The sequence below is a fragment of the Chiloscyllium plagiosum genome, unplaced genomic scaffold (assembly GCF_037043375.1).
Source record: "Chiloscyllium plagiosum isolate Xiang-an unplaced genomic scaffold, Cpla_swu_hap1 HiC_scaffold_31, whole genome shotgun sequence".
Lineage (NCBI taxonomy): Eukaryota > Metazoa > Chordata > Chondrichthyes > Orectolobiformes > Hemiscylliidae > Chiloscyllium > Chiloscyllium plagiosum.
This window is the reverse complement of record NW_028270169.1, coordinates 30,189,017-30,214,016: the sequence shown is the minus strand read 5'-3', so window position 1 is coordinate 30,214,016 and position 25,000 is coordinate 30,189,017. Positions and strand designations below refer to the sequence as shown.

Here is a 25,000-nt window from a genome sequence, read left to right as displayed (position 1 = left end):
AACTTTCAAAAGCTGATTGGGTGCAGATGTTCGCAGGTAAAGGGACGGGTTGGAAAATGGGAAGCCTTCAGAAATGAGATAACGAGAGTCAAGAGATAGTATATTTCTGTTAGGATGAAAGGAAAGGCTGGTAGGTGCAGGGAATGCTGGATGACTAGAGAAATTGAGGGTTTGGTTAAGAAAAAGAAAGAAGCATATGTCAGGTATAGACAGGAGACATCAAGTGAATCCTTACAAGAGTATAAAGGCAGTAGAAGTATACTTAAGAGGGAAATTCGGAGGGCAAAAAGTGGACATGAGATAGCTTTGGCAAACAGAGTTAAGGAGAATCTGAAGAGGACAAAGGGCCAACTAGGGAGCGAATAGGGCTTCTCAAGGATCAGCAGGGAGCCTCTGTGTGGAGCTACAGGAGATGGGGGAAGATACTAAACAATTATGTTGCATCAGTGTTTACTGTGGAGAAGGTCATGGAAGATATAGAATGTGGGAAAATAGATGATGACATGTTGAAAAGTGTCCATATTACAGAGAAGGAAGTGCTGGATGTCTTGAAACACATAAAAGTGGATAAAACCCCTAGGACCTGATCAGGTGTACCCTGTGGGAAGCTAGGAAAGTGATTGCTGGGCCCCTTGCTGAGATATTTGTATCATCAATAGTCACAAGTGAGGTGCCAGAATACTGCAGGTTGGCTAACGTGGTACTATTATTTAAGAAAGGTGCTCCGGACAAGCCAGGGAACTATAGATCAGTGAGCCTGATTTCAGTGGTGGGTGAGTTGTTGGAGGGAATCCTGAGGGACGGGATTTACACATATTTGAAAAGGCGAGGACTGATTAGAGATAGTCAACATGGCTTTGTGTGTGGGAAATCATGTCTCACAAACTTGATTGAGTTTTTTGAACAAGTCACCAAGAGGATTGACGAGAGCAGAGGGGTGGACATGATCTACATGGACTTCAGTAACACATTCGACAAGGTTCCTCATGGTTGACTGATTAGCAAGGTTAGATCTCATGGAATAGAAGGAGAACTAGCCATTTGGATACAGAACTGGCTCTAAGGTAGAAGAGTGGTGGTGGTGGAGCATTGTTTTTTCAGATTGGATGCTTGTGAACAGTGGAGTGCCACAAGGATTGGTGCTGGGTCCACTACTTTTCGTCATTTATGTAATTTGGATATGAACATAGGGGGTATAGTTAATAAGTTTGCAGATGACACCAAAATTGGAGGCGTAGTGGGCAGCGAAGGTTACCTCAGATTACAATGGGATCTTCATCAGATGGGCCAATGGGCTGATGAGTGGCAGATGGAGTTTAATTCAGATAAATGTGAAGTGCTGCATTTTGTGAAGCAAACCTTAGCAGGACTTATACCCTTAATGGTAGGGTCCAAAGGAGTGTCGCTGAACAGAGAGACCTTGGAGTGCAGGTTCATAGCTCCTTGAAAGTAGAGTCGCAGGTCGATAGGATAATGAAGGTGGCGTTTGATATGTTTGTCTTAATTGGTCAAAACATTGAGTACAGGAGTTGGGATGTTAGGTTGCAACTGTACATTGGTTAGGCCACTTTTGGAATAGTGTGTGCAATTCTGGTCTCCTTCAAATTGGAAGGATGTTGTGAAACTTGAAAGGGTTCAGAAAAGATTTATAAGGATGTTGCCAGATTGGAGGATTTGAGCTATAGGGAGAGATTGAATAGGTTGGAGCTGTTTTCCCTGGAGTGTCGAAGGCTGAGGGTTGACCTCATAGAGGTTTATAAAAGTATGAGGGGCATGGATAGGATAAATAGACAAAGTTTTTTCCCTGGGGTGGGGGAGTCCAGAACTAGAAAGCCAAGGTTTAGGGTGAGAGAGGAAATATTTAAAAGGGACCTAAGTGGCAACTTCCTCATGGGTGGTGCGTGTATGCAATGAATTGCCAGAGGAAGCGGTACAATTGCAACATTTAAAAGGCATCTGGATGGGCAAATGAAAAGGAAGGGTTTAGAGGGATATGGGCCAAGTGCTGGTAAATGGGACTAGATTAGGTGGGATATCTGGTTGGCATGGACGAGTTCAACCGAAGGGTCTGTCTCCGTGCTGTACATTCTGATAGAATATTAGGTTTAGATGAGAAGATAATTTGAGTAGTAGTTGGCATTTCTGAAGTAGGGAAGAGATCTAGTACAGGTTAAAATTATGAGGATGTTAATAAATAAAGAGAAAAATCATTACTCCCTCTGCTTGGGGATATCAGTGAGGAGGGGTGGTCAATTTAAAATCATCACGAAGTGGGAGAATGGTTCAGGGGTATTTCTTTAATAGTTGTTACAGCATAAAATGCTGACTAAGAAACCGATAAGACAAAGGGACCTGAGAGGCAACATTTTCACAAAAAGGATAATGCATATATGGAACTAGCTGCCAGAGGAAGTGATAGAGGCAAGTACAGTTACAACACTGAAAAGACATTTGGACAGGCACATGAATAGGCAAGGTTTAGACGGATATGAGCCAAACACAGGCAAATGGTACTGGTTCAGTTTGGGAAATGAGGTCGACATGGGCTATATGACTATGACTCTAGGTGCAAAAGGAAAGCAGGGGAATTGGTGTTGGAATGCTCGAATGAACAGCCAGCACTGAATGGTGAGCCATACTGACTTCAGCTATGAAGATTTCCGATGTACCTGCCTCATTAGCTATCTGACAAAGGAGCGGCACTCCGAAAGCTTGCACTTTCAAATAAACCTGTTGGACTATAACCTGGGGTTGTGAAATTTTGGACTTCATCCACCCAGACCAACACCAGCCCCTCCACATCATGACAATTTCTGAGGTTAATGAGTTCCAATGTTCTTAGCAGATTAATTCCAAATCGAAAGATAATAGGGAGCACAGCAAACTTTTCATTATCTGGCACCCATTTGGCCAGGAGTATGCCTACTGATCAAATATTTTGAATTAAGAGGCCTTCATAATTAAATTAAAAACACGGACCAAATAATAGATATATAATACATGTATACACATTACCATTTTCCTTTATTACAACATAAATCATTTAAATAATAATGTAACTTTGCCTTAAATGAAACTTACCAGCCCAGAGCCTCTCACCTGGACCCTCAACTGACTACTTGGAGATTACATCATAGTATTGGAGGAGAAATTGATTCAAATTTGAATTAACTGTTGGTATTTCATGTGGCCAGTTAATTGAATAAGTATACTTACATTCAGGTAAATAAATTAAAAACTATAATAATTGAACAAAATAATACAGTAAACGTCACAGTAATTAAGGTATACAATTTTTCCAGTTTGTCAAGAGTGCAGTTCATAAGACATTAGTTAAAACAGGTTTTCTGTGCTTCACTGCATAGTTTGCTAATGTCTTTTGGAAATGAAGCTCCGAAAGTTGAGAATTATTGTTGAACAAGTTGATTTAAAACTAATTAGAAGATGCACTATACTGATAGCTAAATATTAATAGGTGGCTAATTATTGCTGGAAATATTCAATATATTTTCATATTTATCCAAGTTGTCCTGAATATTCAAGTTTCCAAATCACCAAAATCCTGCTCTGCATAACAAGTTACAAATCAGGGAACGGTTTCAATAGAGTTGAATTGTTACCAATGTAGGTTTTAATTTGCTGACATTTTCATTAAACATACAATGATGATGATTGGGGTACTTACACTTCGCTTTTTCTTCATCTCTTCCCCTTGTCAGGAGGACCAGCCCCACTATCAGATTATTAAAATGAAGACCTTTTGATGTTCCACCAAATGAATGATAGATAACCTACAGAAATTTTAAAAAATTCAAAATCTGAGTATTTTTGATCTTGCAAATTTTCCTCCAAATATTACACTGATAATATTTAAATATTTTATACAAATGTAACCATCACCTACATAACTTAGTTTTTAAATATTAATCCTTGGAGATGACAATTATCATGTTTTGCCTTTAAAAGTATGTTTCAGTGCTTGCGGGTTGAATACATCATCTACCCCAATTGTGGCCAACAATAACAATGACATTCTTTGAAAGCTTCCAGTTAAGTGATGAGTAGCAATACAATATATGATACATTACAAAAACGCTATTAAAGTATAATTATACTGTACATCAATACAAGCTAGCTAATTCTCTTGATGACAGAATTTTGGCTACATATAATGCAGTATGCACAGCTGTTAAACACTCAATTCTCAAGTTAAAATGGCAAAGTTCAATATTCTGTGCAAGAAAGCCTTTCACTCAAAAAATTCTTCAGAGATATCTTGTTACTATATAAAATCATACATTAAATCCAACTAGATTTCAACTAATTACAGACCATGCTATTATCAGGTCCTGTGCAAAAAAGGTCACCTGACTGTTCCTGATACATGAGGGAGGGAAGCAAATGCAAAAAACACAGGGACATGAAATCATTTCTTGCCGCCACTGGTGACTATCTTCTGCCCATTTACACAGAATTAATACTTTAGAACTAGGGGACAGAGACTGCTCAGGAGAGATATTAGAAAGCACTTCCACACAAGGGATGGTAGATGTTTGGAACACACTTCCACAACAGCATCAATGCAGGACCAGTAGTGATTTTAAATCTGATATAAATTTTCTTCTTGTAAAGCAAAGGTGTTAATGGATACGGGCCAAAGGCAGGTAAATGGAGTCAGGGCAAAGATCAACCAAGATCTCATTGAATGGTGAATGATTGGAGGGCTGAATGGCGCACTCCTGTTTTTGGCTCCTTATTATAACATAAAAAGTAGGTTTCCCCCAAAATAAAGAATATACAAATTCAAACATAGTCATTCTTATTCATTGTTTTTCTGCATGTCCTCTTCTATCTACTTATCACAACATTCTGCTCTCAGCGCCAAAATAAGCAGCAGGATTGCTTATCCCAGGACTATAGTCCAAATGTATGAACTTTAAAACAGGTACAATATGTTTAATATATTGCATGAGTAATTTCAGAATTTTTATTTGAACTTGTACCTCTGAACTACAAACCATTTCAAGAAATATGGCAATAACATGCCCCCAAGAAATATCACTGCTGCTACTGATTTGGTTGTCAGAAAAGTCAAAGTTCACTAAACATTCATTTTCATCCCTTAGAAAAGCAACATACTTCCAAATGGGCCTTGGACCAGTAATCAGACAAAATGTCCTGTCACAATATATCACTCAATTAACATGGCGCATGACGAGATAACAAGAGCCTTTGTTTTGTGATTTAATGTAAAAGGCCCTGTGCTGGACTATATTTTCCTTTGGCACATTGAAAAGTTCAGAAGGACATTTCAACATTTTTTGGCTGCATCAAGTTAGCCCAGAGTAGATTTTATCATCCTCAACAGTGCTAACATCCTCAATATTTTGAACTTTTTTAAGCAATGAATCTTCACTAATCACACAGAACTTAATCACATTAATGTACGCATGGCAAAAACGCAGAGTTAAAACAAACTCAGCATTTGACAGCAAGCCAATAAAGCTGTGATTCTAATCAAATTAACTTATTTGCAAATATATATTAATATTTTTCATATGAGTAGTTTAAAACTCCACAGTACACAAAATGACAAGCTATTTTATTCAACATCCGTAATATAAATAATCCAAAGTCACTCAGCCTAAAGATTATGAACACAAAAACTAATTACACTGATTTCAATAATTGAATAAATCTATAAATCCAATGATATTTACTTTTCTTCGCAAGTTTAAGTTGAAAAACCATATGCCATGTTAATTTACTTGACCACTTATTCCCTCCTCAGCACTTTTACAACCTCCACCTGCACTGAGCGCACACATCTTCCTCTTTTCCAACCAAGCTCAAATGTCCCGGCCCTTCTGACACCTCTACCAACATAATGTGCTCACCCCACGTGGCTTCATCTTTCCAACATCCTAGTCGTACACGTTTCTGGCCCATAAATAGTTCCCATACTTTGCCTGACCTTCTGCTGCCACCTACTGAGTGTCTTTATATCTTTCAATTTTCTATGCCTTTTGTGAATTAATTTTCTCAGTTCCCAAAATGTCAACAGTCCTTATAAAAAATATTGAGCCACATAAGGAGATAATATGTTAGATGATCAAAACTTTGGTCAAAAAGGGTGTGCTGAGAGTAGTCACTTCAATGAGTAAAGTGAGGTACAGAGCAAGAAAAGCATAGTGAGGGTATTCCAGATATTAAGGCCCAGGCAGATAAAGATCTAGCTATTAAAAGTGCAAGAAGCTGCTTTCGAAGTATGTCATTTTTCTGAGTGTTTTGCAGCTAGAGAAAATTATAGAGATAGTTAGGAACCAGGTGATGGTGCAATCTGAAAACAATACTAGGAATCTTTCAATCAAGATGTTGCTTAATCAGAGCCCACTTTAGGTCAGCAAACACAGGGGTGATGCATGAATGGGATTTGGTACAAGTTCAGACACAAAGAAGTTTGGATGAAATAATGCTTACAAGGGTATAAGCATGTTTTTTTTCTTCATTTGTTTACAGGAAATAGGCATCATTGGCTGGGGCAGTATTTTTTTGTCCAATCCCAATTGTCCTTAAGATGGTGGTGAGCTGTTTTCTTGAACTACTGCAGTATACAAGTTGTGGGTACACCCAGAGCACTATTAGAAAGAGAAGGATAAAGAGACTCACAGAAGAAAAATCGAATTTGGAAGTAATACATTGCAAACTAAGACTATACTCACATTTCATAGGTCTAGGACCTCTCCGTATTCAGACAATTCATGCCTCTCCCCACACCCACCTCATCCCACGTGCTAGTGAGAATAAAAATTGGAATCAATGCTACCATCCCCAAAAGCTCTTTCCCATGACAATCGTTACAAAATTAGCTCTACAAGCCTGCAACTCCCACATCCCAGCACCAATTTTTCATTTCAGACTCCTACATTGGTTGCGAGTGTGGTCCTTGAAAAGTACAGCAGGTCAGGCAGCATCAGAGGAGCAGGAAAATCGACGTTTCGGGCAAAAGCTCTTCATCAGGAATGAAGCTGCTGCCTGACCTGTTGTGCTTTTCCAGCACCACACTCTCGACTCTAATCTCCAGCATCTGCAGTTATCACTTTCTCTTATGTTGGTTGGACAGGGTGTAGCTTCATTTTTACATTCAAAAGACAGACTTACCATTGTACACAAACAGGACAAAGTTAGGACTGCAGATGCTGGAGATCAGAACTAAAACGTGTGGTGCTGGAAAAGCACAGCAGATCAGGCAGCATCTGAGGAGCAGGAGAGTCACTGTTTCAAACATATGCCCTTCATCAAGAATGGCATTCCTGATAAAGGGCTCATGCTCAAAACATTGACTCTCCTACTCCTCAAATGCTGCCTGATCTGCTGTGCTTTTCCAATGTCACACTTTTTGAAATTGTGCACAAATAGGTGAATTAATAGGAAATGTTAGAGAAATCTGATAATAGACTTTTCAATATGGTGCAGACACAAGATATTTTATATTAAAAACAAATACACAACTTAAAATATTATATCATTTCCAATAATACTGCACCAGAACTTCTTGTAAGATTTTGATTACCTAAACGTGTGAACCAACTCACCAGGGAACCTCTAAGGAAATGAGCAATTGAGAGCTGCTGTATATTCACCTCTCAAGTTTGGCAAAATGAAAATGAATTGGAGACCGCTATTTAACAATAATGCAAAGGGAGAAAAAAAACTTGTTATTTTTTGTATGCTAACCAGTCATAGAAGACAGTTAATAAAATTAATTCGTAAATCTCTGTAAAGAATTCTGCAAAGTTACATTTTTTACAGGTTAAAAGCACAAATGAAGCAATACCTCAACAAATACAAAATGTTCCCTTCTTCTGCCTTGGCCTTGTCCCCAATAGGAAGTTAACATTTATGTAACTGAAAATAACTAAGACTAAAGCTGTCCATATATCTGCCCTGGACAAAAAAAAAATCTACTAGCATTAGAAACAAAAAAAGAAAAAGAAAATCAAGAGTTAAGATATGAAATAAAAGACATGGTCAAGCAAATCTGGCTCAACTAATGGCCACCCATTAAAGTTAACAATGATAATAGAAGTCGGAAAGGAAAATTGCTGCTTCCTACATTTTTAAACGATTTTTGACTTTCCCAGAGATAAACAGATCATTCGCTGAGCTTATCAGCCAGTCATGCACACATCTCATTAAAGATGAAGAAAAGTCAAGGGTAGCTGCCATCTGTCATAATAAGTCAAGGGCATTGTACAATTACAGTCCACGACTTGGATGTGGTTAGTCATCTGCTTGGGGTGGTCAGAGGGTAGTTTCACTACAGTCCAGCGAGTGAGCGTTGTCAGTCCTGCAGATCCAGCACAAACAAACAATCAGGGAATGTGTGGAATGTCTGTCAGGGTTTTGATGAGAATTGGTCATTGATCAGGGCCTCATGTCCAAGTAGGTCATGCATCATTAATGAGACAAGTTTGGCACAGCAGCATAATAGAACTTGCTCAAGGCTACAGATTCAAGCCCTCCAAGAAACTCACCAAATTGATCATTAGGTGATTTCTGGTGAGATTCAATCCTTCATCTAGACTGCACACTATACATAACCCTTTCACTGATAACAATCCAGGGAACTCTTTGCTCTCTGGATTTCAATGATTTTTCTGAAATCAGCTAACATTACAATACTACTAAAAATAATGAAGGCTGCTTTATTTCTAGAAACCTATCATTTAACAAGCAAAATGAGAAGTGTTTGAAAAATCTGCATGTTATTCAATGGTTGCCCTTTCTATTTATCAAGGACAAAATTCCTCCATACTAATTTTCATTTTCCTTTAACATATTCAACAGAAGTCAAACTTCAGAAAAGTACCTCTTAACTGCCTTCTCAAGTCCCCCTGCAAAATTGTCTGGGGCGTTCCTATATCACATCAGCCAATTGATCAGTCTAAAGTTCGAGATGCCTTGCTAGTGATGAAATGGTAACACAGCCAGTTTATGTATTTTCAAATAAGTAGTGCCCATGAAACTGAAATTCTACCCTCTCAAACCTATTTCAACTAAAACTGAATTTCCCTTCCCTAATTCTATGAGAATTTGCATTATAGATAGCTCCCATTCCTCAGGTACTATCCCTTTGCTTTTGGTCTGCATCATCACCTTTTCAAAATCCCTTCTCAATCTATCCACATTTTTGGGCAGATACCAGCCTTGTGGCTAGAGTGGAAAAGTTTGGCTAAGATCACACTACCTCTGGGACACAAATGTTTAGCACTGCTGCTCAGAACTTTTCAGAATCCATAGCCTTTGCAGTATCTGGTATCTCCAACAATTTCCTGTTAACTTGTGCAGTGGGCCAAACTGGATCAAAATTTCTAACTGTAATGTTGGGAACATCCAGAGAAGGCAGAGATAGATTGTCCATTTGGCACTTCTGGCAGAAGATGGTTGCAAACACTTGCATTTCGTGCTTTGCACTGATGTGCTAAGTTCTGCCATTGTTGAGGATATGGATATTTGTGATGACTATCATAGGATGCCTCATTGATAATCAGTTTTGATTTGCTAGATATCTTCTGAAGCTATCCTACCGAGCACATTGAAGATGTCTCAGAACATAATGCATGAATAAAATGCCCAATGTAAATTTGGCACTTTATCTTCACAGGGACTTTGCAATGGCCTTTCTCACCTCACCTGCAATGGTCAGATGTACCTGCATCATTTTCTGAAGTCAAGGTCAAACAGATTTGCCTCTTGTTGGTTCCTTCCCTGTCTGTCACAGACCCAGTCTCATAATTATGTCATTTAACACTCAGCCAGTTTGGGAATGGACGTTTCCACCCAAAGCACATTCAGAGTCATCGAACCCTGACAGTGTGCAAACAAATTCACACCAACCCTCCGAAGCGCATCCCACCCAGACCCATCTTTCTAACCCTTCCCTAGAACCATACATTTCATGATTAATGCACTTCACCTATACATCGGTAAACACTATGGGTAATTTAGCATAGCTAGTCCACCTAACCTGCACATCTTTAGACTGTAAGAAGAAACCGGAGCACCTGGTGAAAACCCACTCAGACACGGGGACATGCAAACTCCACACGAACAGCTGCCAGAGGGTGGAAGTGAATCCATGTTCCTGGCACTGTGAGGTAGCAGTGCTAGTGTTCTAGGCCAAGCATGTTCAGCTTCAACAATGACTGTGCCTCTACCATCAGATCACATATGCGTCTTCATACAAAGAAGCAGTTACTGTTCAAATGCAACAATAATTGGATAATTTTGGACTGACAAACAGGGACTAACATTCACACCATGCAAGTGCTAACCACCGCACAGCCAGCGTCAGTAACCAATGTCTATAAGTTTGTCTAGTTTTATTTCTTTTGACTTTTCAGCAGCAGTTTGGGATATGTGCATGAAGTATAAGACTATTTAGAGGACGTTTTAGAAACAACACAGATAAAGGCAGTATATTTCCTTCCTTTGCATAACAACTGGAATACAGGCAACGGTTTACGGAGAATGGAGTGAGAGAGGCTGGCCTATGAGAATGTGTATAGGGTATAAGCAGGCAGGGAAAGAGTTAAGATCTGAGTTTTGTGAAACAAGAGATTCAGCTAGGCATGACTCAGATAAGAACTTACAGTCAGAAATGGGGTGCTGGAAGCAAGGGCAATGAGTTACCAAGGTGGAAAAGCAGTCATTATGTAGAGCCATTTAACAAGATAAGGTAGCATTTCAGTATGTAACTTCAATTAACAAGGTAAAAAATATTCATTATGTGAAGCCAGTTATTCATGTGTAACAGCAGATGGCTTAATCTTTACTACTGATACCCGTTGATTCTAACGGTCACACAATTAATATATATGTTGACTTATCTGGATGCTCCTCCCTGTAAAATGATTATATAATTCATTAAGAAATTGATATTTCAGAGAAGAACACTAATTCATGTCTCTGTGCACATGGGCAATCGTTCTCTCCAGGGCATCAATAAAGATGGAGGAGGTAAAGTCACACTCTGTCTCTGAGTGTTTTGCTTCGACTGTCGGGGGAAACGGGACCACAATATTGGCGTAGTCAGCAGGATCCAGACTGCTAGTTACGATCGGATGATGTCAGTGGCTGCCCGGAACATTGGTGTCTTGAGAGGACAGGCCCACAAGGTAATGTTTTAAACCTTGATCCCTCTCGATATTCCTGTGCGCCGGAGACCGTCCTCTTGCTCAATCACTCCGTATTCTACAGATTCCTCGAACGATAATTAGTTCAGTTGAGAGACACAGTTTCACAAGCCCGCTGGCTGACAGAGGTTCAAGTTCTCTGCACTGCATTGGGGTAGGGGTGGGGGTGAGGTGGTTGCAGTTAGAGTCATCTGCGCCGCTTGGGGAGGAGGGGGGGGGGGGTTGGTTTGGTCGGGATTGGAGTCCTCTGCACAGTACTGGGGTTGGGAGTCCCCTGGGATGGGTTTGGTTGGGGTTAGAGTCCTCTGTGTGGTACTGGGCCTCGAGCCTACTGGGTGGGTTGATTCAGGGTTCGGGTCCTCAGTGTGGCACGGGGCTCGAGCTCTCTGGGCCTGAGTGACATTCAAGCTCTGTGTTTTAAGTGGAATTCGAATTGTGTGTGTTTACGTGGGGTTCGAGCCCCATAAGGAAAGTGAGAAAGGGATTAAAGTCCCCTCATGGCAAAATTTGAATGTCTGTGAGTCTTTGCTCTTGGGGAAGAGAGTGACTTGGATTGTGACGCCATATGGTCTGCTGCGAAGGCTTTCTCTTGTTCCAAGTGTAATTTCAGTGAAAGGATGCAAAAAAAAATTAAAAACGAGAAATGTTGAAATAAAGGTTGTACTAATACTTGCGTTGAAAAAGGATAGTTTCAATTTAAATTGCGCCATGCTGAGAGTGTTTGATGTTTAAAAATTTTGGTTTGTTAAAATACTGGTTCAGAAAATCCTTTTAAGTAACAGTTTTGCCTTGTTTGAATTAGGATCTCAATTCAATGTTTTGTGGGCAATAGTAAAGGGCAGATTTTATTTTTATTTTGAAATTGTATGACATTATGTCCTTTTTAAAATTATCAAACTTGTTACCTTAAAGCAAACTGATTGAGTGCCTTGAGACCATGATTCTACAATGACTGTTTTAAAGAAAACAGTTGTGTCAGTGATCATGCTTCAGCCAGATGAACATATTGTATTAAAATATCTTTGCTGCTGTGTCTTTTTAATGCAGAGTGTTCACAAAAAGAAGAGTGCATTTTGAGTTTGATGTTTCTACAGAATATCAGAACTTGAGGCTGAGATGTTTCAGTTCTGTTAATTATTGTTAAGACTTCATTGGCCCCCTTCATATTGCAAATTCAAAGAATCTCAATCTCTACTAAAGTTGCTACTGTAATTCCGACTGTTTTATTTGGGAAAATTCATTTGGAGAACATATTTTAAAATATTCTGCATTTGTTTCCCACGAAGATTTGAGATTTAAATCTGAACTGAAACTGCCTCTTCAATTGCTGAAGCACAAAAAACATGGTGTTTTCTTGCTGTTCCAGACTTTTGAAATATTTTTCCTTATAGCTTTCACATTAGCCAAGTATTAATTTGTTAAAGGAAAATAATTTTTCAACAACCTGAATGAGGTTCCCCTGAAGGTTTGATTTTAAGACCATTGATTGCTTTTTATAAATGAATGAATTGTTTAGACAGTACAATTTAGAAGTTTATGGATTGTGTAAAACTTGATAATATCATAAATAGTGAATAGAATAACAGACTTCAATAATTCAAAGAATATTGAAATAGGCAGACACAATTTAGTTAGTTAAATGTGTGACTATCTTCATGCTGATAACCACCTTGGCAGAGAGGAAATGCAAAGATACTTTCAGCAGCTAACATAGTCTGCAGAGTTTCTCCATTCACGGGTAAAGCACACCTTCGGACCACCACCCATCCCTCCACAAATTGATCTAATGGATTCATTCAGCTCCTTAGCCACGAGCAAAAGCAGTGAAGAAGCTAACAACAGTGAAGAGGAGGTATGTATGCTTTTTGCCAGTGGCCTTCTGACGGACATTAAACCACCAGAGCGAGAGCAGAAGTAGCAAAGAATGCTGCATTTACCTAGCCTTCCACTGCAACTGCTGCACTGCATGCTCAAATGTGCTGGTTTCCTTCATCTGCAGCATCTCCAGAAGGATGGATGTCTCATCAGTTTAATGAAGCAGTTAACTGCCCTTATCCAAGAATTCAGATTTCTCTGAGGAGTGATGCAAGGACAGGCTGAATTTTGTTTTCAGGTTGGACTTTATGAAAGGGGATTTTAGAAAACTGGCTCATTTCCACTCGACTTGGAGGGATAGAGTGGTCACGAAGAACTGTGGCTTTAAGAACTTTACTGGTTAATTTTTTCTCCCCCCACATGGGAGGATTCTTCAAACACTAATTACTGTAACTGACTGGTAATTTTTGTTGTTATAATCACTGCGTGCTGTGTACCAATAACTTGCTTAAATACTGCTGTCCGTGCCATCTAGGTAGTTATCATGAAATGATAAAAGGAGGGAATGAGAATGTGTATCATGTATAAGCAGGCAGGGAAGGAGTTAAGTTCGGAGATTTGTGAAACAAGAGGATAAGCTGAGCATGACTCAGATCAGATAAGAACTTACAGTTAACAATTGGGTGCTAGAGGCAAGGGTAATGGGTTAACAAGGTAGAAAAGCAGGCAAAAGTGAGGACTGCAGACGCTGGAAACCAGAGTCTAGATTACAGTGGTGCTGGAAAAGCACAGCAGGTCAGGCAGCATCTGAGGAGCAGGAAAATTGATGATTCAGGCAAAAGCAGTCAGTATGTTGAGACATTTAACAAGATGAGGTAGCATTCAGTACGTAACGTCAGCTAACAAGGTTAAAAAGTACACATTATGTGAAGCCAGTTATTCATTATGCAACAGCAGATGGCTTAATCTTTATTATTGATACTTGCTGATTCTAACGGTCACCCAATTAATATGTATGTGCCTTATCTGGATGCGCCTCCCTTTAAAATGACTATATAGCTCATTGTAAAATTGCTGTTCCAGAGAAGCCCGTGAACTCATGTCTTTGTGCACATGGGTGATCTTTCTCTCTCCCTCCAGGGCCCAGAATAAAGATGAAGGAGGTAAAACTGTGTCTCTGAGCGTTTTGCTTCGACTGAGGGGAGGAAAACGGCAAGATACCTTAGAGCAAGCTTTCAAAGGCATAATGGAGGCTTTCGACAATGGCAAGTTTGACAAAGGCAGAGATGGACAGTCTTCGAGGTAAGAAAACTTTACAGTGTAGAGAAATTGCAGCTGAAAATTCATCTTTGAGTTGCATACCATGCTCAGGTTGAGAGCAGCCTGCTTCAGTAAAAGCTGCTGGTTCACAAGTGGGTTTGGAAACTGGTCAGGTGACTACAATCGTCTTGACCTTCCAATGCTTAACATAGCTTATTTTCAAAACATCCATGATATAATTTTGAAAAAAAAATCAATTGCCCACATAGAGAGAAGAATTAAAAGAGAAGTAGTGGGTCAGTGGTGTTGAGTGCCATCAACATATGTTGAACCTGATGCGATGCTTTCAAGTGATGTCAGTGGGCACAAGTATGTAACCAATTAAGTAGCAAGCATTAGAATAGACCTCAGGGAGCTGAGAAGTGAAAGCAACACTGGAGTTCCTCTCGCAGCTAGAAAGTTAAGAGTAGAATTGAGGAAGGTTAGTCTCTCTTAACAGGACATCAGAAGTGAATTTTTGGAAGAAGGTAGTGCAGTCAATTGATTAAAAAATACACAGAGGGAGAGTGACTACAGTAACTTTTAGAAACACATAAAAGGTAAGGCTGAAGTATTTGCAATAATTAGCAGTCAGAAATGCCAAGTTAATGGATAATTCTTTTAAGCCTTCTCCTGAGGACCCTAGCATCGTATATGCAAGGCTTCATCCAATTTGACTCACTCATATGATATCAAGAAAAAGGCAAAGTCTCTGAATAATGCAAAGGGTACAAGCACTGACAACATTCCAACAATGTTATTGACATGCTTTCCAGAAACTGCTGTTCATCCAGACATGCTGTCCCAATATAGCTATAATACTGGCATTTAAATGGGAGTGTGGAACATTGCCCAGCTAAGTCTTATACGTAAAAAGCATGGCAATTCCAATCATGGCCAATTAACACACCATCAGTCTATTCTTGCTGATCAGTAAAGTGACAGATGGGGTCATTAATTGAGCTTTCAAACAACATTTGCTTCACGCTAAACTGCTCACTGATATTTAGTTTTGTTCGGACAGGGTTACTCAGTCCCTGACCTGATGACAATTTGTTTCAAATATGGATAAAACAGCTGTACTCCAAAGGTGGAGGCAAGAGTGATTGCCTTTACATCAAGACTGTACTTGATCAAATGTGGCATCAAAGATCCCCAGCAATACTGGAGTCAATGGGAATCAGGAGGAAAAAAAAACTTTGCATTGGTCAGGGTTATACTGATTGAAAAGGAATATGGCTGCGGTTGTTGTGAAGTCAAACAAATCAGCATCATCTCTGTAGCAAATCTCCAGGGTAGTGTTCTCGTCCAACCATCTTCAGCTTCAATGATTTTCTCTCCATCAATCCCATGTGACTCTTCATACAAAGAAGCAGTCCCTATCCAAATTCAACAATAATTGGATAATTTTGGACTGACAAAATTGGACTAACATTCACACCATGCAAGTACTAGGCAATGGCCATTTCCAGTAAGACAAACAATTTAACCATTTTCTTTTGACATTCAATCCCAGTACCATCACTGCATTGGCCTAAAACAACATTGTGGGGTGTGTGTGCAGGGCGAGGCGTGTGTGCGCGCGGGGCGAGGCGCGTGTGTGTGCGTGTGTGTGTGTGTGTGTGTGTGTGTGTGTGTGTGGGGAGGGCGAGGCGTGTGTGTGTGTGGGGAGGGCGAGGCGTGTGTGTGTGGGGAGGGCGAGGCGTGTGTGTGTGTGTGGAGGGCGAGGCGTGTGTGTGTGTGTGGAGGGCGAGGCGTGTGTGTGTGTGTGTGGAGGGCGAGGCGTGTGTGTGTGTGTGTGGAGGGCGAGGCGTGTGTGTGTGTGTGTGTGGAGGGCGAGGCGTGTGTGTGTGTGTGTGTGGAGGGCGAGGCGTGTGTGTGTGTGGAGGGCGAGGCGTGTGTGTGTGTGTGTGGAGGGCGAGGCGTGTGTGTGTGTGTGGAGGGCGAGGCGTGTGTGTGTGTGTGGAGGGCGAGGCGTGTGTGTGTGTGTGTGGAGGGCGAGGCGTGTGTGTGTGTGTGTGGAGGGCGAGGCGTGTGTGTGTGTGTGTGTGTGTGTGTGTGTGTGTGTGTGTGTGTGTGTGTGTGTGTGTGTAGGGCGAGGCGTGTGTGTGTGTGTGTGTGTGTGTGTGGAGGGCGAGGCGCGTGTGTGTGTGTGTGTGTGGAGGGCGAGGCGCGTGTGTGTGTGTGTGGAGGGCGAGGCGGGTGTGTGTGTGGGGAGGGCGAGGCGTGTGTGTGTGTGTGGAGGGCGAGGCGTGTGTGTGTGTGTGGAGGGCGAGGCGTGTGTGTGTGTGTGTGTGTGTGGAGGGCGAGGCGTGTGTGTGTGTGTGTGTGTGTGTGGAGGGCGAGGCGTGTGTGTGTGTGGAGGGCGAGGCGTGTGTGTGTGTGTGTGTGTGTGTGGAGGGCGAGGCGTGTGTGTGTGTGTGTGTGTGTGTGTGTGTGGAGGGCGAGGCGTGTGTGTGTGTGTGGAGGGCGAGGCGTGTGTGTGTGTGTGTGTGTGTGTGTGTGTGTGGAGGGCGAGGCGTGTGTGTGTGTGTGTGTGTGTGTGTGTGGAGGGCGAGGCGTGTGTGTGTGTGTGTGGGGGGAGGGCGAGGCGTGTGTGTGTGTGGGGAGGGCGAGGCGTGTGTGTGTGTGTGGAGGGCGAGGCGTGTGTGTGTGTGTGTGGAGGGCGAGGCGTGTGTGTGTGTGTGTGGAGGGTGAGGCGTGTGTGTGTGTGTGTGTGGAGGGCGAGGCGGGTGTGTGTGTGGGGAGGGCGAGGCGTGTGTGTGTGTGTGGAGGGCGAGGCGTGTGTGTGTGTGTGTGTGTGTGTGTGTGGAGGGCGAGGCGTGTGTGTGTGTGTGTGTGTGTGGAGGGCGAGGCGTGTGTGTGTGTGTGGAGGGCGAGGCGTGTGTGTGTGTGTGGAGGGCGAGGCGTGTGTGTGTGTGTGTGTGTGTGTGTGTGTGTGGAGGGCGAGGCGTGTGTGTGTGTGTGTGTGTGTGTGTGTGGAGGGCGAGGCGTGTGTGTGTGTGTGTGGGGGGAGGGCGAGGCGTGTGTGTGTGTGGGGAGGGCGAGGCGTGTGTGTGTGTGTGGAGGGCGAGGCGTGTGTGTGTGTGTGTGGAGGGCGAGGCGTGTGTGTGTGTGTGTGGAGGGTGAGGCGTGTGTGTGTGTGTGTGTGGAGGGCGAGGCGGGTGTGTGTGTGGGGAGGGCGAGGCGTGTGTGTGTGTGTGGAGGGCGAGGCGTGTGTGTGTGTGTGTGTGTGTGTGTGTGGAGGGCGAGGCGTGTGTGTGTGTGTGTGTGTGTGGAGGGCGAGGCGTGTGTGTGTGTGTGGAGGGCGAGGCGTGTGTGTGTGTGTGTATGTGTGGAGGGCGAGGCGTGTGTGTGTGTGTGGGGGGAGGGCGAGGCGTGTGTGTGTGTGTGGGGGGAGGGCGAGGCGTGTGTGTGTGGGGGGAGGGCGAGGCGTGTGTGTGTGTGTGGGGAGGGCGAGGCGTGTGTGTGTGTGGAGGGCGAGGCGTGTGTGTGTGTGTGTGGTGGGCGAGGCGTGTGTGTGTGTGTGTGTGTGTGTGTGTGCGTGTGTGTGTGTGGAGGGCGAGGCGTGTGTGTGTGTGGAGGGCGAGGCGTGTGTGTGTGTGTGTGTGTGTGTGTGTGTGTGTGTGTGTGGAGGGCGAGGCGTGTGTGTGTGTGTGTGTGTGTGTGTGTGTGTGGAGGGCGAGGCGTGTGTGTGTGTGTGTGGAGGGCGAGGCGTGTGTGTGTGTGTGTGTGTGTGTGTGGAGGGCGAGGCGTGTGTGTGTGTGTGTGTGTGTGTGTGTGGAGGGCGAGGCGTGTGTGTGTGTGTGGGGGGAGGGCGAGGCGTGTGTGGGGAGGGCGAGGCGTGTGTGTGTGTGTGGAGGGCGAGGCGTGTGTGTGTGTGTGTGTGTGTGTGTGTGGAGGGCGAGGCGTGTGTGTGTGTGTGTGTGTGTGTGGAGGGCGAGGCGTGTGTGTGTGTGTGTGTGGAGGGCGAGGCGTGTGTGTGTGTGTGGGGGGAGGGCGAGGCGTGTGTGTGTGTGTGGGGGGAGGGCGAGGCGTGTGTGTGTGGGGGGAGGGCGAGGCGTGTGTGTGTGTGGGGAGGGCGAGGCGTGTGTGTGTGTGTGGAGGGCGAGGCGTGTGTGTGTGTGTGTGTGTGTGGAGGGCGAGGCGCGTGTGTGTGTGTGTGTGGAGGGCGAGGCGCGTGTGTGTGTGTGTGTGTGTGGAGGGCGAGGCGCGTGTGCGTGTGTGTGGAGGGCGAGGCGCGTGTGTGTGTGTGTGTGGAGGGCGAGGCGCGTGTGCGTGTGTGTGTGTGTGGAGGGAGAGGCGCGTGTGCGTGTGTGTGTGTGGAGGGCGAGGCGCGTGTGCGTGTGTGTGTGTGTGGAGGGCGAGGCGCGTGTGTGTGTGTGTGTGTGTGTGGGGGGAGGGCGAGGCGTGTGTGTGTGTGGGGGGAGGGCGAGGCGTGTGTGTGTGGGGGGAGGGCGAGGCGTGTGTGTGTGGGGGGAGGGCGAGGCGTGTGTGTGTGTGGGGAGGGCGAGGCGTGTGTGTGTGTGTGTGGAGGGCGAGGCGTGTGTGTGTGTGTGTGTGTGTGTGTGTGTGTGTGTGGAGGGCGAGGCGTGTGTGTGTGTGTGTGTGTGTGTGGAGGGCGAGGCGCGTGTGTGTGTGTGTGTGTGTGGAGGGCGAGGCGCGTGTGTGTGTGTGTGTGTGTGTGGAGGGCGAGGCGCGTGTGTGTGTGTGTGTGTGTGTGGAGGGCGAGGCGCGTGTGTGTGTGTGTGTGTGTGTGTGTGTGTGGAGGGCGAGGCGCGTGTGTGTGTGTGTGTGTGTGGGGGGAGGGCGAGGCGCGTGTGTGTGTGTGTGTGTGTGGGGGGAGGGCGAGGCGCGTGTGTGTGTGTGTGTGTGGGGGGAGGGCGATGCGTGTGTGTGTGTGGGGGGAGGGCGAGGCGTGTGTGTGTGTGTGGAGGGCGAGGCGTGTGTGTGTGTGTGGAGGGCGAGGCGTGTGTGTGTGTGTGGAGGGCGAGGCGTGTGTGTGTGTGTGTGTGTGTGTGTGTGTGTGTGTGTGTGTGTGTGTGGAGGGCGAGGCGTGTGTGTGTGTGTGTGTGTGTGTGTGTGGAGGGCGAGGCGCGTGTGTGTGTGGGGGGAGGGCGAGGCGTGTGTGTGTGTGGGGAGGGCGAGGCGTGTGTGTGTGTGGGGAGGGCGAGGCGTGTGTGTGTGTGGGGAGGGCGAGGCGTGTGTGTGTGTGTGTGTGTGTGTGTGGAGGGCGAGGCGTGTGTGTGTGTGTGTGTGTGTGTGTGTGTGTGTGTGGAGGGCGAGGCGCGTGTGTGTGTGTGTGTGTGGGGAGGGCGAGGCGCGTGTGTGTGTGTGTGTGGGGGGAGGGCGAGGCGCGTGTGTGTGTGTGTGTGTGGGGAGGGCGAGGCGCGTGTGTGTGTGTGGGGGGAGGGCGAGGCGCGTGTGTGTGTGTGTGGGGGGAGGGCGAGGCGTGTGTGTGTGGGGGGAGGGCGAGGCGTGTGTGTGTGTGGGGAGGGCGAGGCGTGTGTGTGTGTGTGTGTGTGTGTGTGTGTGTGAAGGGCGAGGCGCGTGTGTGTGTGTGTGTGTGTGAAGGGCGAGGCGCGTGTGTGTGTGTGTGTGTGTGAAGGGCGAGGCGCGTGTGTGTGTGTGTGTGTGTGAAGGGCGAGGCGCGTGTGTGTGTGTGTGTGTGTGAAGGGCGAGGCGCGTGTGTGTGTGGAGGGCGAGGCGCGTGTGTGTGGAGGGCGAGGCGCGTGTGTGTGGAGGGCGAGGCGCGTGTGTGTGGAGGGCGAGGCGCGTGTGTGTGGAGGGCGAGGCGCGTGTGTGTGGAGGGCGAGGCGCGTGTGTGTGGAGGGCGAGGCGCGTGTGTGTGGAGGGCGAGGCGCGTGTGTGTGGAGGGCGAGGCGCGTGTGTGTGGAGGGCGAGGCGCGTGTGTGTGGAGGGCGAGGCGCGTGTGTGTGGAGGGCGAGGCGCGTGTGTGTGGAGGGCGAGGCGCGTGTGTGTGGAGGGCGAGGCGCGTGTGTGTGGAGGGCGAGGCGCGTGTGTGTGGAGGGCGAGGCGCGTGTGTGTGGAGGGCGAGGCGCGTGTGTGTGGAGGGCGAGGCGCGTGTGTGCGTGGAGGGCGAGGCGCGCGTGTGTGCGTGGAGGGCGAGGCGCGCGTGTGTGCGTGGAGGGCGAGGCGCGCGTGTGTGCGTGGAGGGCGAGGCGCGCGTGTGTGCGTGGAGGGCGAGGCGCGCGTGTGTGCGTGGAGGGCGAGGCGCGCGTGTGTGCGTGGAGGGCGAGGCGCGCGTGTGTGCGTGGAGGGCGAGGCGCGCGTGTGTGCGTGGAGGGCGAGGCGCGCGTGTGTGCGTGGAGGGCGAGGCGCGCGTGTGTGCGTGGAGGGCGAGGCGCGCGTGTGTGCGTGGAGGGCGAGGCGCGCGTGTGTGCGTGGAGGGCGAGGCGCGCGTGTGTGCGTGGAGGGCGAGGCGCGCGTGTGTGCGTGGAGGGCGAGGCGCGCGTGTGTGCGTGGAGGGCGAGGCGCGCGTGTGTGCGTGGAGGGCGAGGCGCGCGTGTGTGCGTGGAGGGCGAGGCGCGCGTGTGTGCGTGGAGGGCGAGGCGCGCGTGTGTGCGTGGAGGGCGAGGCGCGCGTGTGTGCGTGGAGGGCGAGGCGCGCGTGTGTGCGTGGAGGGCGAGGCGCGCGTGTGTGCGTGGAGGGCGAGGCGCGCGTGTGTGCGTGGAGGGCGAGGCGCGCGTGTGTGCGTGGAGGGCGAGGCGCGCGTGTGTGCGTGGAGGGCGAGGCGCGCGTGTGTGCGTGGAGGGCGAGGCGCGCGTGTGTGCGTGGAGGGCGAGGCGCGCGTGTGTGCGTGGAGGGCGAGGCGCGCGTGTGTGCGTGGAGGGCGAGGCGCGCGTGTGTGCGTGGAGGGCGAGGCGCGCGTGTGTGCGTGGAGGGCGAGGCGCGCGTGTGTGCGTGGAGGGCGAGGCGCGCGTGTGTGCGTGGAGGGCGAGGCGCGCGTGTGTGCGTGGAGGGCGAGGCGCGCGTGTGTGCGTGGAGGGCGAGGCGCGCGTGTGTGCGTGGAGGGCGAGGCGCGCGTGTGTGCGTGGAGGGCGAGGCGCGCGTGTGTGCGTGGAGGGCGAGGCGCGCGTGTGTGCGTGGAGGGCGAGGCGCGCGTGTGTGCGTGGAGGGCGAGGCGCGCGTGTGTGCGTGGAGGGCGAGGCGCGCGTGTGTGCGTGGAGGGCGAGGCGCGCGTGTGTGCGTGGAGGGCGAGGCGCGCGTGTGTGCGTGGAGGGCGAGGCGCGCGTGTGTGCGTGGAGGGCGAGGCGCGCGTGTGTGCGTGGAGGGCGAGGCGCGCGTGTGTGCGTGGAGGGCGAGGCGCGCGTGTGTGCGTGGAGGGCGAGGCGCGCGTGTGTGCGTGGAGGGCGAGGCGCGCGTGTGTGCGTGGAGGGCGAGGCGCGCGTGTGTGCGTGGAGGGCGAGGCGCGCGTGTGTGCGTGGAGGGCGAGGCGCGCGTGTGTGCGTGGAGGGCGAGGCGCGCGTGTGTGCGTGGAGGGCGAGGCGCGCGTGTGTGCGTGGAGGGCGAGGCGCGCGTGTGTGCGTGGAGGGCGAGGCGCGCGTGTGTGCGTGGAGGGCGAGGCGCGCGTGTGTGCGTGGAGGGCGAGGCGCGCGTGTGTGCGTGGAGGGCGAGGCGCGCGTGTGTGCGTGGAGGGCGAGGCGCGCGTGTGTGCGTGGAGGGCGAGGCGCGCGTGTGTGCGTGGAGGGCGAGGCGCGCGTGTGTGCGTGGAGGGCGAGGCGCGCGTGTGTGCGTGGAGGGCGAGGCGCGCGTGTGTGCGTGGAGGGCGAGGCGCGCGTGTGTGCGTGGAGGGCGAGGCGCGCGTGTGTGCGTGGAGGGCGAGGCGCGCGTGTGTGCGTGGAGGGCGAGGCGCGCGTGTGTGCGTGGAGGGCGAGGCGCGCGTGTGTGCGTGGAGGGCGAGGCGCGCGTGTGTGCGTGGAGGGCGAGGCGCGCGTGTGTGCGTGGAGGGCGAGGCGCGCGTGTGTGCGTGGAGGGCGAGGCGCGCGTGTGTGCGTGGAGGGCGAGGCGCGCGTGTGTGCGTGGAGGGCGAGGCGCGCGTGTGTGCGTGGAGGGCGAGGCGCGCGTGTGTGCGTGGAGGGCGAGGCGCGCGTGTGTGCGTGGAGGGCGAGGCGCGCGTGTGTGCGTGGAGGGCGAGGCGCGCGTGTGTGCGTGGAGGGCGAGGCGCGCGTGTGTGCGTGGAGGGCGAGGCGCGCGTGTGTGCGTGGAGGGCGAGGCGCGCGTGTGTGCGTGGAGGGCGAGGCGCGCGTGTGTGCGTGGAGGGCGAGGCGCGCGTGTGTGCGTGGAGGGCGAGGCGCGCGTGTGTGCGTGGAGGGCGAGGCGCGCGTGTGTGCGTGGAGGGCGAGGCGCGCGTGTGTGCGTGGAGGGCGAGGCGCGCGTGTGTGCGTGGAGGGCGAGGCGCGCGTGTGTGCGTGGAGGGCGAGGCGCGCGTGTGTGCGTGGAGGGCGAGGCGCGCGTGTGTGCGTGGAGGGCGAGGCGCGCGTGTGTGCGTGGAGGGCGAGGCGCGCGTGTGTGCGTGGAGGGCGAGGCGCGCGTGTGTGCGTGGAGGGCGAGGCGCGCGTGTGTGCGTGGAGGGCGAGGCGCGCGTGTGTGCGTGGAGGGCGAGGCGCGCGTGTGTGCGTGGAGGGCGAGGCGCGCGTGTGTGCGTGGAGGGCGAGGCGCGCGTGTGTGCGTGGAGGGCGAGGCGCGCGTGTGTGTGTGGAGGGCGAGGCGCGCGTGTGTGTGTGGAGGGCGAGGCGCGCGTGTGTGTGTGGAGGGCGAGGCGCGCGTGTGTGTGTGGAGGGCGAGGCGCGCGTGTGTGTGTGGAGGGCGAGGCGCGCGTGTGTGGAGGGCGAGGCGCGCGTGTGTGGAGGGCGAGGCGCGCGTGTGTGGAGGGCGAGGCGCGCGTGTGTGGAGGGCGAGGCGCGCGTGTGTGGAGGGCGAGGCGCGCGTGTGTGGAGGGCGAGGCGCGCGTGTGTGGAGGGCGAGGCGCGCGTGTGTGGAGGGCGAGGCGCGCGTGTGTGGAGGGCGAGGCGCGTGTGTGTGGAGGGCGAGGCGCGTGTGTGTGGAGGGCGAGGCGCGTGTGTGTGGAGGGCGAGGCGCGTGTGTGTGGAGGGCGAGGCGCGTGTGTGTGGAGGGCGAGGCGTGTGTGTGGAGGGCGAGGCGTGTGTGTGGAGGGCGAGGCGTGTGTGTGGAGGGCGAGGCGTGTGTGTGGAGGGCGAGGCGTGTGTGTGGAGGGCGAGGCGTGTGTGTGGAGGGCGAGGCGTGTGTGTGGAGGGCGAGGCGTGTGTGTGGAGGGCGAGGCGTGTGTGTGGAGGGCGAGGCGTGTGTGTGTGTGTGTGTGTGTGTGTGTGTGTGCGCGCGTGTGTGTGGAGGGCGAGGCGCGTGTGTGTGTGTGTGTGTGTGTGTGTGTGTGTGTGTGTGTGTGGAGGTCGAGGCGCTTGTGTGTGTGGAGGTCGAGGCGCGCGTGTGTGTGGAGGGCGAGGCGCGCGTGTGTGTGTGTGTGTGTGTGTGTGTGTGTGTGTGTGTGTGTGGGGAGGGCGAGGCGCGTGTGTGTGTGTGTGTGGGGGGAGGGCGAGGCGCGTGTGTGTGTGTGTGTGTGGGGAGGGCGAGGCGCGTGTGTGTGTGTGGGGGGAGGGCGAGGCGCGTGTGTGTGTGTGTGTGTGTGTGTGTGTGTGTGTGTGTGTGTGGGGGGAGGGCGAGGCGTGTGTGTGTGGGGGGAGGGCGAGGCGTGTGTGTGTGTGTGGAGGGCGAGGCGTGTGTGTGTGTGTGTGTGTGTGTGTGCGTGTGGGGGGAGGGCGAGGCGCGCGTGAGTGGAGGGCGAGGCGCGCGTGAGTGGAGGGCGAGGCGCGCGTGTGTGTGGAGGGCGAGGCGCGCGTGTGTGTGGAGGGCGAGGCGCGCGTGTGTGTGGAGGGCGAGGCGCGCGTGTGTGTGGAGGGCGCGGCGCGCGTGTGTGTGGAGGGCGAGGCGCGCGTGTGTGTGGAGGGCGAGGCGCGCGTGTGTGTGGAGGGCGAGGCGCGCGTGTGTGTGGAGGGCGAGGCGCGCGTGTGTGTGGAGGGCGAGGCGCGCGTGTGTGTGGAGGGCGAGGCGCGCGCGTGTGTGGAGGGCGAGGCGCGCGCGTGTGTGGAGGGCGAGGCGCGCGCGTGTGTGGAGGGCGAGGCGCGCGCGTGTGTGGAGGGCGAGGCGCGCGCGTGTGTGGAGGGCGAGGCGCGCGCGTGTGTGGAGGGCGAGGCGCGCGTGTGTGTGTGGAGGGCGAGGCGCGCGTGTGTGTGTGGAGGGCGAGGCGCGCGTGTGTGTGTGGAGGGCGAGGCGCGCGTGTGTGTGTGGAGGGCGAGGCGCGCGTGTGTGTGTGGAGGGCGAGGCGCGCGTGTGTGTGTGGAGGGCGAGGCGCGCGTGTGTGTGTGGAGGGCGAGGCGCGCGTGTGTGTGTGGAGGGCGAGGCGCGCGTGTGTGTGTGGAGGGCGAGGCGCGCGTGTGTGTGTGGAGGGCGAGGCGCGCGTGTGTGTGTGTGGAGGGCGAGGCGCGCGTGTGTGTGTGGAGGGCGAGGCGCGCGTGTGTGTGTGGAGGGCGAGGCGCGCGTGTGTGTGTGGAGGGCGAGGCGCGCGTGTGTGTGTGGAGGGCGAGGCGCGCGTGTGTGTGTGGAGGGCGAGGCGCGCGTGTGTGTGTGGAGGGCGAGGCGCGCGTGTGTGT

At 50.7% G+C, this 25,000-nt stretch overlaps 1 protein-coding gene across 4 annotated transcripts in view; it reads right to left on the bottom strand.

Annotated features, from left to right (window-relative positions):
• usp32 (ubiquitin specific peptidase 32) overlaps positions 1 to 25,000 on the bottom strand; it is a 214,057-nt gene that overhangs the window by 133,780 nt on the left and 55,277 nt on the right. For all 4 annotated transcript variants that reach the window (XM_087977391.1, XM_043718523.2, XM_043718524.2 and 1 more), the window contains exon 3: positions 3,686 to 3,791. In XM_087977391.1, coding sequence (XP_087833517.1) covers positions 3,686 to 3,791 — 106 coding nt within the window. The remainder of the gene's footprint in view (positions 1 to 3,685; positions 3,792 to 25,000) is intronic.